The following is a 14,923-nucleotide window of genomic DNA, read 5'->3' as shown; positions in this document are numbered from 1 at the left end:
GGGATAATCACTGGACTTTCTTATGCTGCACCGATGTGAACTAGCTACAGTCCTGCTTTCAGGTGCATAAAGCCTCACACACCCATGTCCCTACCAATCAGAGAGGAAACTATAGCTGGGTACACTGGACAATATTCAGAACTATTTTGCAGATTCCAACAGGTCAGAATGACAATCATATACTGCCCAGGGTGTGTGTGTACAGTGTTGTGGATTATGCATGCTACCACGTGTCTCTAGTGATCTCAGTCATCGGTACATGGAGGATATTGTTAAGCCCCATACACACTAGGCAAAGGGACTTTCAGAGTGATACTGTTTACAATATCACCTAGTGTCTACACTCCGTATATAGTTAACTATGTGTGCTCCCATATGTCGTTAAGGACCCCCTCCCTCATCTGAACATATTCAGATGGAGTCCTTGTTAATGATTTTCATAACACAGCATAGCAGTCATTCCCTACAGCTGGGGTAGCCAACCCTAGTCCTCGAGAGCTACCAACAGTGCATGTTTTGCAGGTCTCCTCACAGAATCACAAGTGAGCTAATTAGCTCCACCTGTGGATCTTTTAAAATGTGTCAGTGATTAATGAGTGCAGCTGTGCAGCAGCTAGGTTGTCTGGAAAATGTGAACTATTGGTAGCTCTCGAGGGCTAGGGTTAGCTACCACTGGTCTACAGCATTTGCATGTATACCCATAGCAACATTACATCTTCAATAGATCTTCCACCTTCGTAAATAAGGTCCTGTGTATCATTTTTCAAACACAGGCTGTGACATGGCAGTTAGCAGCTGATTGGCTGGTGGTTTATCACTTTCTATTTTACCACTTTTCAAGCTTAGTGCATTTGGCCAATGTGCCCTATAACCAATGCAGGGAAATGGCATGGGTGATTGCATTTGAATATATCTTTTTTTTTTCCCCAAAAAAAAAATTGTAGGGGCTACATAATGTGGGCTATGTGAAATCAGAGAATTCTAGACAGAGAAATTCCTACGGTTTCAGGAGTCTCCAACACAATGCAGAAGGATAGGCAATTGTGCATAATATATCAAAGCTTTTGAATTTGTACTTTGAGCTAATTGTTAATGATGACACATTTCACTCAGTACTGCCACTTCTCAAACATTGCACCAAAATATAATCAAGTTACACACTCAATATAAGGGGAATAATTCTAGATCATCCCATTAATTCAAAATGTGTTTTATACGAATATGTATGACAAACAGGAGGCTCCCCGTGGTGGTTAATTGTCCAAATGATTAATGTATACCAGGGGTTCTCTAAACTATGACTGCATCCTAGAAAAGTGATGGCTAACCTTGACACTCCGGCTGTTGCTGAAATACACATCCCAGCATGCCCTGCATCAGTTTTAGCATGGCCAAATAGTACAACTGAAGCAGGGCATACTGGGATGTGTAGTTTAACAACATCTGGAGTTAGCCATCACTGTCCTACAATATCAGCCTTTTTTTCACCAAGACCCTAGGCCAGAGGTTTATCAGAGATTTAGCAAAAAATTATTAAATTAAGTACATTTTGCTTACTGTACAAGTAATACAAAGTTCAGTTATTTAGTGGCCAACAAGGTTGTGCACTGATTTTTTTTTTTTTTAATAGAATACATAGTAGAATACATAGTTTGATCCTGATCTACCCACCCCATGACATCTAGTTTACAAACCACTGCTATATATTGTAATTACTCTATTCCTGCTGTAGGTCCAAGAAGAGGATGTAGCCGTCCACCACTTCTTGTACAGAGAGTAATAAGAATCAATATTGTAAGTGTATTTCATCATGTCCTACTCAAAACCCTTGTTAAGTTTCTGCTCATAAAGATCACTACAAGAACACATGAGAATGTAGGTGCAGGATAACGCCATATTACTGTAACTGCATTTGTAGAAGAAAGATAGCAGCACTCCTCTCTGTGCCTTAAGGCTTCATCAGTGGTATGTGCTGCTTCAGTACAAAGGGAGTTTTTATACTATAAGCAAATATATATGAATGAAGAATCATTAGACATTGACCTTTAAAATAAAACAATGTATCCCAGTGACATAGTAGCACATGTGATACTGATGTCATGTCACCAGTCAGAGCTGTACTCATAGTTGGTCACTCATGGTGTCTCAGGAACACAGTGAGCATGATGCTTGATGTCATGCATGCATGTTAAAAAGTGAATATAGAGGAAACCCTGTCATAACATACAGTTCATCAGCATTTTTTTTCCCCGCTTGCCAATTAGTCTTTACCAACCACTTACTGTTAGAGGTGCATGAGGATACCGGGAGCTCAAGTCGTTTACAGTATGTTCACTTGCAAGGTTTAGGGCATTACTTACTATAAATACAGCCCTGATTTTGTAGCAACAAGTTCTATATACAACATAAAAGCATGAGAGGCTGTATATACTGTACACTAAACTGCAGTGTGGGTGAGTTATGGACAAATCTTCATTCCATAAATTCAATGATCTAAACAATTGAATTAACCAAGAATTACAATTTAATTAGTTTATAAATGCAGCCAAGATCTGAAGACAAGCAATATTCTGGGACTCTCCTGCCAAATTTGTAGGGGCAGATGAAGTTATTGTACACTCCCAAAACTGCAATGAGGATGCCGGTGCCAGAATCTCAACTGCCGGGAAGGTGAAAGTTTCTATGCGGTACAGGTTAGGCAACACGAAGTGGGGGAGGGGACACTTTGGGTTAGGCGGCGAAGTACCGGGGTTATGAACTAGTGGGAAGGGTTAGGGCAAGTATACTAACCTGACCCAGTTGGTATTCTTAATACCGGAGCCCCTATCGCTGGTCATCCTTATGTATCCTATTAGACATTACTAATAGTAACAGATTTGGAGCATTGTTTGTATAAATTGGAACTGCAAAGTTAAAATTGGTTTATCAGAAAAGAAAGGTCTGACACATTTAAACTCTTGTATTGATTTTTATTAAACATTTATTCCACTTATCAAATCCACACATACAAAACATTTGATTAAAAGCTAGAATTGCAAGGCCTGTATTTTATTTTTTTAAAGGGTTTACTGCTGTATTTATACAACGTTCATGAATAACAAAGGTTTTGGTCTAAGAATTGTGTTATATACTGTTACTAGGAGGAATGTGCATTAGAAAAGATGTAATGAGACGTCGGCTGCTGGTATATGCTACTGCCATAAGTCTTCAGTCCTGCCAAACTTGAAAACCAGTCCCCTATGAAACAGAACAGAACCAATCAGCATTATCAGTTACATATAAAAAGGTCCGAACTGAATCAAAATATTCTATAATAGAAATGCAACTAGTTTTCTCTGACACAATAGAACATCAATTAGTGTATATACACAGGATCACACCAAACAGTGGCAGTACAGAAAATATTGGCAATACAAACAGTAAACGCCACTAATTATACAGAAACCACACGGATAGAAGTTGAACTTGAAAATGGAACACTACTGTGATGTTAAGTTTTCTGAAATACTGACCCTCATGGCATTATTTGGGTGACACAGTAATAGGGATAATAAAATATCTATTTACACATTTTTTTTTAAATTAAGATACCAAAGGAATTTCACCTACAGAATAAGTATTTCATGGTTTAAACTTGGTTACCAAAACCAATCACTTTTTTGGAAAACTAGGATTTCTACACAAGGACAGAAGGGCCAAGCAAATGAGGTAGTTTAAATCGTATCTTTACATTCACATCCCAAACCTACAACTACATGATTTGAAATAAGCCAGCTCCTGCTAATTTTGATCCATTTTTACACCCCTTCTTCATTCACAATTCAACCTTGTAGTCAGACAACTACTGTGTTACGCTGTTGCAGAGTTTTACACCATCAACCCTACTATGGGATACATACTGTATGGTCCCAATAACAAAATCAGTCATTATATGCAGCAGCTGAAGTTATGAAACTGCAGATGGACTATGACTGCACATAGAGGTCAATTATGCCATGTTCACACTGCGAGTGTGAACTACACGACTTACCAGGCATTTAAATGCCAGAAGCTGTGGCGACAGATCCCCGTTCTCACTGCTAGGCATATTCCAGAGTGAAGAAGTTCTACACGGTAATTTGCCTTTCGCGGGTTTTTTGGCAGTGTGAACGGGTCAACCCGTGTCTGCATAGCCGGATCTCAAACACAGGTAAAAAGAAGGATTTTACCTGTGTTTGAGATCCAGGTATGCAGACACAGGTTGACCCGTTCACAATGCATAAAAACCCATGTTAAAAGGCAAATTACGGGGTCAACATGCTAGACCCGGGAATTTGACTTGCAGTGAGAACGGGGTATACCAGTTATTGAATCTTCCGACCACAGTGCTGCAGACAATATATAAAAGCTGGTCCTGAGTAGTAGCAGAACAGCTTATTAAGTGGCCAATATTCACTATCCAGTTATGTCAGCCTGGGTCTGATGGAATCGGTACATCTGTCAGAATGAACTTAGGTCTACAGTCATTAGGTCGACTGGCAGGAAGGTCGACATGGGCCAAGGTCGACATGAGTTAAGGTCGAATTTGCATAAAGGTCGACATGAGGAAGGTCGACTGGTCATAAGGTCGACATGGGTTTTTCACTTTTTTTATCCGAATGTCGACACAGTCGACATGGACACAGTTGGCAATGAGAATCGGACCCTCGCATTGCTCGCAATGCTTCGGGCACGGTGGCTCGCTTCGCTCTCCACAGCTTTAATAACCTCCTCCACGCCCTAGTGGATGGTAGGGCATGAAATACCGCCTGTCGGCTCAAAAAACAGTGAAAAACCCATGTCGACCCTATGACCAGTCGACCTTCCTCATGTCGACCTTTATGCGAATTCGACCTTAAGTCATGTCGACCTTCCTGCAAGTCGACCTAGTGGGGTCAACCTAATGACTGTAGACCTAAGTTCATTCTAATAGATGACCGTTTCCCGGTCTGATAGTGTTAGAAAATTAATATTTTTCCTCTTGGGCATATAAGGTAAATACAGGATACCATATTGTGGAGCTTATCCATAGACTTTGTGCTATGCATTATTAATTAATGTTATTTACAAGACGTATTGTATCAAATTAGCTCCATTTAATAAAGAAACAAAGGGTAACTTAAGACATTGTGAATTTTACAATGAAAACCATCTGACTAAGACAATGTAATTACGTAAAATTACTGTATACGTGTAAATGAGAATTCATCTGCTATTCCAAGGCTGCATGTTACACAATCAATGTAATAAGTCCAAAAAAGGGATGGGATTGGAAATAATGGGTGCCCAGAATAGGACAATCGGATAAACACTAAAACAGTATACTGATCTACAATTATGTGCGGCAAATGACCGTTCTGCAGCAGTAATGCCAGAAAGACAACTACTTTAAAGTAACACAAGAAAAAGTCATATTTGTGCAGAGAATTATTTACTCACCCAAAAAAGATAAAAGCATTTTGAAAAAATACAGCTAGCCCGGGATACACCAACTGGGTGCCTGCAGGACACAAAACATAGCTTGCAAATTATAAAGTGCCCTGTACTGTACAGTATGAATGTAACACAAACAAAAACTAAACATTTAGTATTAGTTTGCTAAGCTTACATGACACATTGCCATATGCTAACCTATCCCTAGGCCTGAGCCATATTGAACAGAGTCCCAGTATGAGTAGTGTTGTGGCCCTTGGGAAGAGGTGATGAAGGAAACATTGTGCAATAGACGAGGAAAGAAATAGGAATCCACTGTCGTTATGTCAGTATATGGCTCCTAGGTGCAGTCAGCAGGTTAGCAATACTTACCTTTTGCCACATAACCGCCAAACAATATCCACATAGATGCAATCAGAGAACCAAAAGACAACATGAAACCAATGAACAGCCAAATACGAGCACCTAGAAAAGAAACACACAAAGGCTCATTATGTATATTACAAAAGAGGAAAACATTCATATTTACTGTCCTCTAATTGTTAATGAGGTTTGAGAACTGTGACAACATGTGGATGATAGGACATCCTTTCCCTGATTTGGGCCAAATGTACTATTATAGAGGTCGATTTCGTGCTCCATATCTCTTATTGCTTCATCTCTTTACCAAGTTGAAGCAGGAAGCACTAGTGTCCAGATGTAAGAACATCTTGGCTGCCGGAATGGAGGCGTTAAACCTTCCCCTCTCCGGTGATCCCTGCCAGGCACCCCACAGCACATCAGCCTAGTGCTCATGTGCCATGTCTCTCCTCCCTGCCAGCTCCCCTGCACTACTTACCTGCATCCCTTATGCAGTTGTTAAGTATAGTAGCTCTTACTAATTGCTTTGGGGATCATCTACATTTGGATATAAGTCATTTTAAAAGATTCCTCTCCGATGTAGCAGTGCACACCCACGCTTCTAGGTGCCAAGTTTATAATATCTTTTCACAATCTCTCCATATATGGAAATAGACACGCCCTGTGGGTGGAGCTTGACACACACCCTTAATGGGGTGCTGTGCAAAATTCTACTACCAACTATAATCTCCCTGAAACTAGTTTTCAAAAGTAGGCAAGTATGAATTAAGCATTGCTGCTGACCAAAAAGTGAACTATTGTAAAGATAGAAAACAGAGAAAATATCCTTATAACAGTGGTACTGTACCACTGCTATTGGATCCCCCTGTGGTTATACAATTAGCCCTGTAAGCTGGCACTTATGTGGGATTTTAGTAGAATCCCCCATAAGCAGCCCCTGCTTTTCAACTGGAAACATGTGGGTCTAGGAACTTGTCCTGATTTTGAAATGTTCTCGCCCAAGAATTGGGTAGCCTGATTGTACTATTGGACTAAAAATCCCATTAATACTGCATGCAACAGGATATCCCCCATAATCTTTCAGACCCTTAAGTGCAGGTAATTTGACTTTTATTTCTAGGTAATGTGCAGACTGAGGATATAGAATATAGCTTACATACACATACATCACATTCTATTTGCTGTAAAAAGAAAGACAATTTGTTTATTACCTGTTTGACCCATACATCCTTCACTATAGCCGTCACCGCGAACCTGTCCATTGGAAACTGCATTTATCCTGCAAAGATTACAGTTATCTACAATGTGAGTGATAATGTTCTTGCCTACTTTACATTACTCTTTACAACCTAGAGGTGTGATTTGTACTTTATAAGCAAACAATGTTCTAACGTTATGTATGACAGCATTCATCCTAGGACTTTGTATTTAAATGATCATCCAACATATTATACCCATGATATTTAAAAAGGAAGCCATCAGATGAACTTATCAAATGTTTTTGGGAAAAATTATTTGTGTAACATACTACTTACATTAGGAATGCTACAGTGGCTATAACCCCACAGGCATGATAGGAGTGATTCAGCTCGGATTGAGAGGGATAATTAATTGCAGCATCAATGATGATCCACCAACCTGTGAAGAACTAAACAAAATGTTACCATCAATACAATTTCTGCTAGAGCTAGTCCATCTGACCTTCAGTAACAATAGATGAGCATTTTTTCTATTACCACTCATTAACACAGGCTTTTCCAACCACGGTCCTCAAGGCACACCAACAGTGCAGGTTTTAGTGATATACAGGCTTGAGCACAGGTGACTTAATTAGTATCTGAGGGATTCTGATTAAACCATCTGTGCTGAAGCCTGGATATCACTAAAACCTGCACTGTGGGTGTGCCTTGAGGACCGTGGTTGGGAATGCCTGCGTTAACATAATGAAACAAATGTTGTAAATCAGAATAATAGCTCATCTCTGTATTTAATAGGGCATAACAAAAAGTGAATATTTTATCACATTGACTTGATCTCAGAGGATCATGCACAGGATGGAGAAGAGGTCAGGCTAGGTTTATTGGTTACATTACCTACTGTATATAGTACACTCATTTTCTGCAGTGCTTTAAGGTGAATACACTCCTATATAGTGCCATGGTACCTGACAAATATTACAGTTGCTGGTAGGATCGGAGTATTGGAGTTGATATGATTTGCTGTCTTTGGATTAGCTATATACTAGTAGCACCCAAAAAAAAAAAGATATATCAAGGGAGAATGAAAATTAAGGGTTTTCACACAGTGTTAAATCTTTACTGGCCAATATAAAAAAAAAAAAAAAAAATGGCCAGAATGTTTTATGATGGAATAGGACTTTAAAAACTTTTACACTCTATAGGACTTTAATAAAATTGCCCATCCCTTAAACTGGCAGACTGTATCAATATTAGGGATACGGTCATTAGCTCTACAGTAACTAGGTCGACAAGCATTGGGTTGACACCACTAGGTCGACACTCAGCAAGGTCGACATACAGCAAGTGACACTAGCGTTAGGTTGACATGGGCTAGAGCAGGGCTGGGCAACACCAGCCCTCCAGATGTTAGTGAACTACACATCCTAGGATGCTTTGCATTGGTTTTGCTATGTGGCCATGCTGAAACTGATGCAAGGCATGCTGGGATGTGTAGTTCATCAAAATCTGGAGGGCCGGTTTTGCCCAGCCCTGGGCTAGAGCGACAGCCAAAAGGTCGACATGGGGTATTTCACTGTTTTTTTGAGCCGACAGATGGTATTTCATGCCCTACCATCCACTAGGGCGTGGCGGGAGAATAAAATTGTGTGCCGAGCTTAGTGAGGCACTGTGCCCGAAGTACCGCGAGCGAAGCGAGGGTATGCGTTGCACTTCAAACTGTCGACATTCGTGTTAAAAAACAGTGAAAACCCCCATGTTGACCTTTTGACTGTCGACCTAGCCCATGTCGACCTAATGCTTGTCGACTAAACGATTCAAACCCCAATATTATTGATCAGTAGGTATTTGTCATAATCAAAAAGGACAATCAACCATATATTGAGCATCTCATAATGCAGTCCAGTTGGGATGGTCCATACACTGCTGCAATACATCACAATAGTGTACGGGCACCTCTACTTCAGACTCCTTGCATCAACGGCTTAGAGATCCAAGGAGTCATAAGGCAGGTTTCCTGCCATCCAGCATCTGTCATTCACTGCCTCCCCAAATTCTTCACAGCTTTAATATTTGGAAGAATATACAGGTGGAGTGTCCCTTATCCAAAATGACCAGAAGAATTTTGGATAACAGAATATTCTGTATTTCAGAATATTTTTATATTTCAATGAGGTATCTTGCATTTAGGTTGTACAAACACATCAAACTCATAAAATACACACAAATATATTCTATTTGTGCATGTAACAAGGTTACAAGACATGAAACAAAGTTTGTGTAATATCTCAGATACTGATTGTAAATGCCAAGCAATCATGGTCTTCCACATATTTAGTGCCAGTTGCATAGCATGTCCTCCGTAGTGCTGGTACAGATGTCCCCAGTAAGCTTATTTATAAAAAAAAAAAAAAAAGTAAATTTCTGGAATGTATAGTTTTCAGAATTATTTGGATAACGGATACTAAACCTGTATTACAAAGCACATGCGGGGCAGGGACTCCACAAGGAGCTTGTCTATGCCATTCTGTGAGTGCTTAAGAAATTAAGTGAGCACATTAACGGTTTATCTTCTGTTTTGTGCCTCCGCGATGCTGCTGTGCATGTGCGGCCTGCTGACACACATATGTGGCGGCCATTCCATAGTAACTTGCTGGGGTCCTGTGATCATTTTTAATAGTGTGATGGACCAAATAGCTTGAGAAGTTCTGCTCTTGAGATACATTTTCTTTTTTTTTTTTTGTATAATTACAAAACACTGTTCCCTCCTATTGATGGGTATTTTGTTTTTCCTGTTTCCTGCTGTTCAAGGTGCCCCTGTATTGGCATTCAATCTCGATGAGCCGCCTGAGGTATATGGTCATTAGGTGGACATGCATTGGGTCGACCACTAAAGGTGGCTTGGGTTGGCACATTTATTTATTAACAGTTTCTTATATATTCAGCAGCGCTTTACAGACAATATTTGAACATTCACATCAGTCCCTTGCCCAGTGGAGCTTACAAACTATTTTCCCTACCACATGTACATGCACACACAGACATTCTAGGGTTCATTTTGTTTTGGATCATGGGAGGAAACCAGAGTACCCGGAGGAAACCCATGCAAGCAGGGGGAAGAAGATACAAACTCCACACAGTTAGGGCTATGGTGGGAACTAGACCCATGACCTCAGTGCTGTGAGGCAGTAATGCTAACCATTACACCATCTGTGCTGACACATGAAATAGGTCGATATGGCTAAGCTCGACAGGGTTGGAAGATCAACACAAGCATTAGATCGACAATGGCAAGGTCGACAGTCAAAAGGTTGATATGCGTTTTTCAAATTTTTGGAGCCGACAGTCGGTATTTCATGCCCTAACATCCGCAAGGGGCGTGGAAGGAGAATAAAATAGTGTGCCGAGCTTAGCGAGGCACCGTGCCCAAAGCATGGCGAACGTAGTGGTACATTTTGCTAGTGTCCATGTCGACATTCGGGACAAAAACCTGTGAAAACCTCATGTTCACATTTTGACTGTTGACCATGCCATTGTCGACCTAATGCTTGTGTCAACCTTCCAACCCTGTTGACCTATTTCATGTGGTCAACCCAATGCATGTTTACCTAATATTGGTCAACCTAATGACCCATCCCCCACCAAGGATGGCAGAATCGCATGTGGTCCTTCTGCATTTGACATATTGGGGGAAATTTACTAAAGGAAATTTGTAAAAAATAGGTGTATTTGTATCCAGAAATACACTTATTTTTGACATTTACTATTCCAAAAATACGGCAATTCGTATTCGTATTGATAGCACATCAATACGAATACGAATTGCCGTATTTTCGGGATAGTAAATGTCAAAAATAAGTGTATTTCTGGATACAAATACACCTATTTTTTTACAAATTTCCTTTAGTAAATTTCCCCCATTGTGTTGCGATCCCCGTTCCCCGCTGCAGGGAGGGGGGCCAAGTCCGAGATCATATGTGCAGCACGTATGATATCCAACTCCAATACAATGCGAACGGGACCGCGCATCAGATTGGTTGTCAACACCGGACTGATAGGGCTACTTTTTCACCCGATCCGTCGGGATCGGGTGAAACCAGGCCAAATCGGACCTGTGTATGTGCACCTTTACATATTAATTGCCATATAAACAAAGTCTACATTAATGCTACTAGAATATATTACAAAGTACTAATAAGCTGTTTTATGTTTCGCTTAGAAATTTACAGAAACATTTTTTTTTACTAAACCAAGCTAACAAACAGATTTTGTGTACTGTAGATATATCAGTATCAAGATCCACAGCTTGCATATATTATAGCTTACTAGGCAAGATCATAACAGACATTACTACTAAGGTAGCCCATACACTTATGAGATATTGCATACAATCATTTGATTTCGACCACATCTGTTCGATAAATGGAATATGAAATGATTATATGCATATTTTAGCGGACCATGCAACGTGATCGATAGATAGTATATGCTGCACATAATATCTACGGAATTACAGGAGCGAATATAATCCGCGGTTGGGGGCAGAGGGACTGCTGGCGGCGTCAGTCTGAGTAGGAGCGCTAGAAGGTGGCGGGGGTCTGCAGCAGAATTTAAAAAAAAAACAGTTTAAAACACTGGCCGGCCCTCTGTTTGGCTGAGAAAGCGCTCCCTCAGCCAATCAGCAGCCACCTGAATGTGAAGCCTCTGATTGGCTGATCTCTCTTTGCCAATCAGAGGGCCACCCAGTGTTTTAAACTGATTTTTCCCAAGTTCTATAGCCACCGCTGACCCCCGCCGCCTGCTAGCACTCCTTCAAAGAGCCAGACTACTCCGCTGTCCACCCCCTTCCAGCACCCAATGTGTCATAGCAGATGGCATGACACATCGGGTACTGGAAGAGGATACTTTAGGCACTACAAGATGCAATCGGATGCGAAGCAACAACGCATTGCGATCAGAGGGCAATGTCACATCACATCCGATAGCATAAGTGTATGGGCACTATAAGTAATGTAATACCAAATTCTGTATGAACTGTGTAAATAAAACACCTGCATAGCTCTGTTCCCTTTATTTTTGTAACTGAAGCACAGTACAGGGTGCAGATATGACAATTAAGACACTGAATGAGTGGCATTCTGATACTCATCCAGTGTTTTACTTACCCCCCACAACCTGGCATCCTAGGTGACACCTAAGCTCGCCTAATAACAGCATCGGTCTTGATACATGAAGATATTACAGTATCAAAACAACAGATACCTAGCATGGAAGATGAAAAAAAACCCAGGCAACTTACAAGTACACCAGATGCAATGGATGCTACGGTGTTCCTCTTCTCACCCCAGTCTATGCACTCTGAGCAGCGTAATGTCTCAAAAAAACCAGACATCTTGTTGAGACCTACAAGTAGAACCAGAGAACATTAAGTATTAAACTCACATGTACTTTGGTAAAAACAAACAAACAAACAAAAAACATGTTACTTTTTTGTATAATTGGCCATGCAATAATGAAAATATGGTTAAAGTTCTTCAACCATATAAAGTACAATTAGTGCAGCAGTATTCCAAGTATGTTTTCAGAACTGTACAGTAGCTAACATTGTACATTGCCATCTTTTGTGCCTTTTCAGTTTTAGAAGATCATGGTTTGGTTATATAATTGGCTGTGGTGACCGTGTCAATCCATGCTATTCCCAGTGAAGCTGCAGATACCCTGTTTATTGCTTCACCCCCAAAAACCCCAGTGGTGGCTGCCACCAAGGACATAAAGCTGGACAGATAGTATGTAAAACACACTGCTGTGATGTTACAGTAGGTCATGTATTTCACACATATGATAGTACATAGCAGAAAGGCAGTCACTAAGCCCCAGTAAATCTAGAACTGGGACAAACACCCGCATCTGTATCAGGGGGAAGAGGGGGGGAAATCAGGTGACTCGTGGGAGCTAGGGGATGGCTTCAAGGAACATATTGTAATAGAGCAGATTGAGTTTTCAGGGAAAATAAGGAACATTGGAGTATGCAGTAGATAGATGGAGGGTGGGGTACAAAAAGTAACAAAGTTCTTGTTTAATAGGAAGCAACAGTAGAAGCATGGCATGCTGTGGTCTGTTGTTCCACCACAGCAGCAGAGCCACATGTAAGCAGATTACTGAGCAAATGCACCAGCCAGACGTCACATAAGCAACATGTGCGAATGAAGGCTCCAGGATCCCCATCACCCCAGATTATAGAAATGATGAGACATAGCTGCCTTCAGGGGAGCAGATGCCTGTGGCTGCTGACATCTCCCAGGTCCCGGCTACACCATGACATACAATAACAGTGTCCCTGTGCACCATAATGAGATAACAGGAAAGTGAGTGGAGCCCGTGTATGATATACTATAGATGTGTGCAATGCCTGAAGAGGGAGAAGAAATCAGCCACCAGCCAGAGGCCACTATTCCCAGCAGTTTCTATTACTCGCTGTGCTCCAATGGGACAGTAAAGGACATCACAATCACTGTTATGGAGAATACACAAGGGGTGATTTGCACACCATTTGTAAAGCTCCGTACACATGGAGTGATTGTTCGCTGAGCAACCAAATTGCTGAGTGTCCAGTCTTCATCAGCGACACTCTACCAGGGAAAGCCGCTGGTCGACCAGTGACCCCCACGTTCCGGGGGGGGGGGGGGGCTTGCCAGGGGGTATAGGGTGATATCGGAGGCCACCGGTGCCACTCGCCTCTCTGCTCCAGTCCCTGCTGCACACTGGCGCCCTAGGCAGATGCCTAGTGGTGGCGCCGGCCCTATATATATACAGCTATTTAACACCCAGTGGCATAAGTAGAAACTTCTGGACCCCAGATTTTTTAAGTCCTCAACCCTTATCTGTTTCCCTGACCTATCGTCCCCCCAGCTCTCTCTGACTATCTTATCTCCCTGTCAGCAGCAATCTATGTCTCCAGACTCCCAAACCCCTCCATGTCCCATTATTCCCCCATCTCTCTCTGACTGTCCCTCTGTCAGCAGCAGGCTGTGCATCCAGACTCCCCAAACACTCTCCGACTGTCTCTCTGTCCCATCACTCCCCCAGCTCTCTATCCCAGGTCTCTCTGCCCTGGCTCCAGTTTGTGCTCTCCCTGTATCTTACCTCTGTTCCGTTACCAACACTTCCTGACTCCTAGACAATGATGTCCATGCAGCTGTCTGGGAGAGCTTCCTGTCACTAATCCCTATCCCTGCAGTGCACAGGCACTTCCGTATGAGGTTGTGCGTTTGTTAAACTGCTGGGTCCTAGTGCTCAGCAGATGTCTTCCTTTGTTTGTTGCACTGTATAGTCAATCCAAGGCAGTTTATTCTGGGCGTGGATTAGCTCACAGAAAAATGTCTCTCTAGCTCTGCTGCTGGTCTTCCCTCCTAATTTATGATTACTTGTGTTGAAACACCTTTCTTATCAATAAACCTGTTTAAAACAGATAAGAGTAATCAAGCATTATGAGGGAAGTCCAGAAACAGAGCATTGTGTCTCTCCTGGAGAGGATCATATTGGGAGGTGTGACAAAGGGTTAACATGGCAATGGTCGACACATGAAAAAGTTAACATGCATTTACATTTAGACGCTTCAGCACGTGGACCCTCAATTCATACCTCCCAACTGTCCCGCTTTCTGTGGGAACGCCCCGGTTTTTGGGACATTCCTGCCCGGGGCCAGCAGTGTCCCGTGGCAGGGGGGGGGGGGGGGGGGGGGGGGCAGTTGTGAGTCCCCACTATTGCCTGTGATTAGACGCTGTGAGCATGCCCCACAGTGGTGAAAATGGGGGACGTGGCCTTGCTGGAGCGTTGCAAGTATAGGTCACGACCCCTTTTTGATAGGCTATGCCCCCCCAAATTTTTGACACGCATGCAGCGCACGTGAGTGTACC

The 14,923-nt window shown here is 41.9% G+C and overlaps 1 protein-coding gene across 1 annotated transcript; it reads right to left on the bottom strand.

Annotated features, from left to right (window-relative positions):
- Positions 1-2,948: 2,948 nt before the first annotated feature.
- Positions 2,949-14,357, bottom strand: TMEM50A (transmembrane protein 50A). Its single transcript, XM_083173656.1, has 7 exons — positions 14,151-14,357; positions 12,307-12,410; positions 7,347-7,459; positions 7,023-7,090; positions 5,824-5,916; positions 5,458-5,518; positions 2,949-3,237 (listed from the first exon to the last, which is right to left on the bottom strand). The coding sequence occupies exons 2-7, from the start codon at positions 12,397-12,399 to the stop codon at positions 3,192-3,194; spliced, it is 474 nt and encodes a 157-aa protein (XP_083029782.1). The 5' UTR covers positions 12,400-12,410; positions 14,151-14,357; the 3' UTR covers positions 2,949-3,191.
- Positions 14,358-14,923: the final 566 nt, after the last annotated feature.

Source organism: Crinia signifera, chromosome 2 (assembly GCF_055691185.1).
Source record: "Crinia signifera chromosome 2, ASM5569118v1, whole genome shotgun sequence".
Lineage (NCBI taxonomy): Eukaryota > Metazoa > Chordata > Amphibia > Anura > Myobatrachidae > Crinia > Crinia signifera.
Note: the sequence above shows the minus strand (reverse complement) of the source record. Positions and strands in the feature narration are given on the sequence as shown.

Bases quoted from the DNA above. Each gene is read 5' to 3' on its own strand.
- TMEM50A (XM_083173656.1), bottom strand. From the start codon at position 12,399: ATGTCTGGTTTTTTTGAGACATTACGCTGCTCAGAGTGCATAGACTGG. The intron at 7,460-12,306 runs GTAAGTTGCCTG...CATTTTGTTTAG, and splicing joins CCATTGCATCTGGTGTACTT to TTCTTCACAGGTTGGTGGAT. The intron at 3,238-5,457 runs GTGAGTAAATAA...TCTGTTTCATAG, and splicing joins AATGCTTTTATCTTTTTTGG to GGGACTGGTTTTCAAGTTTG.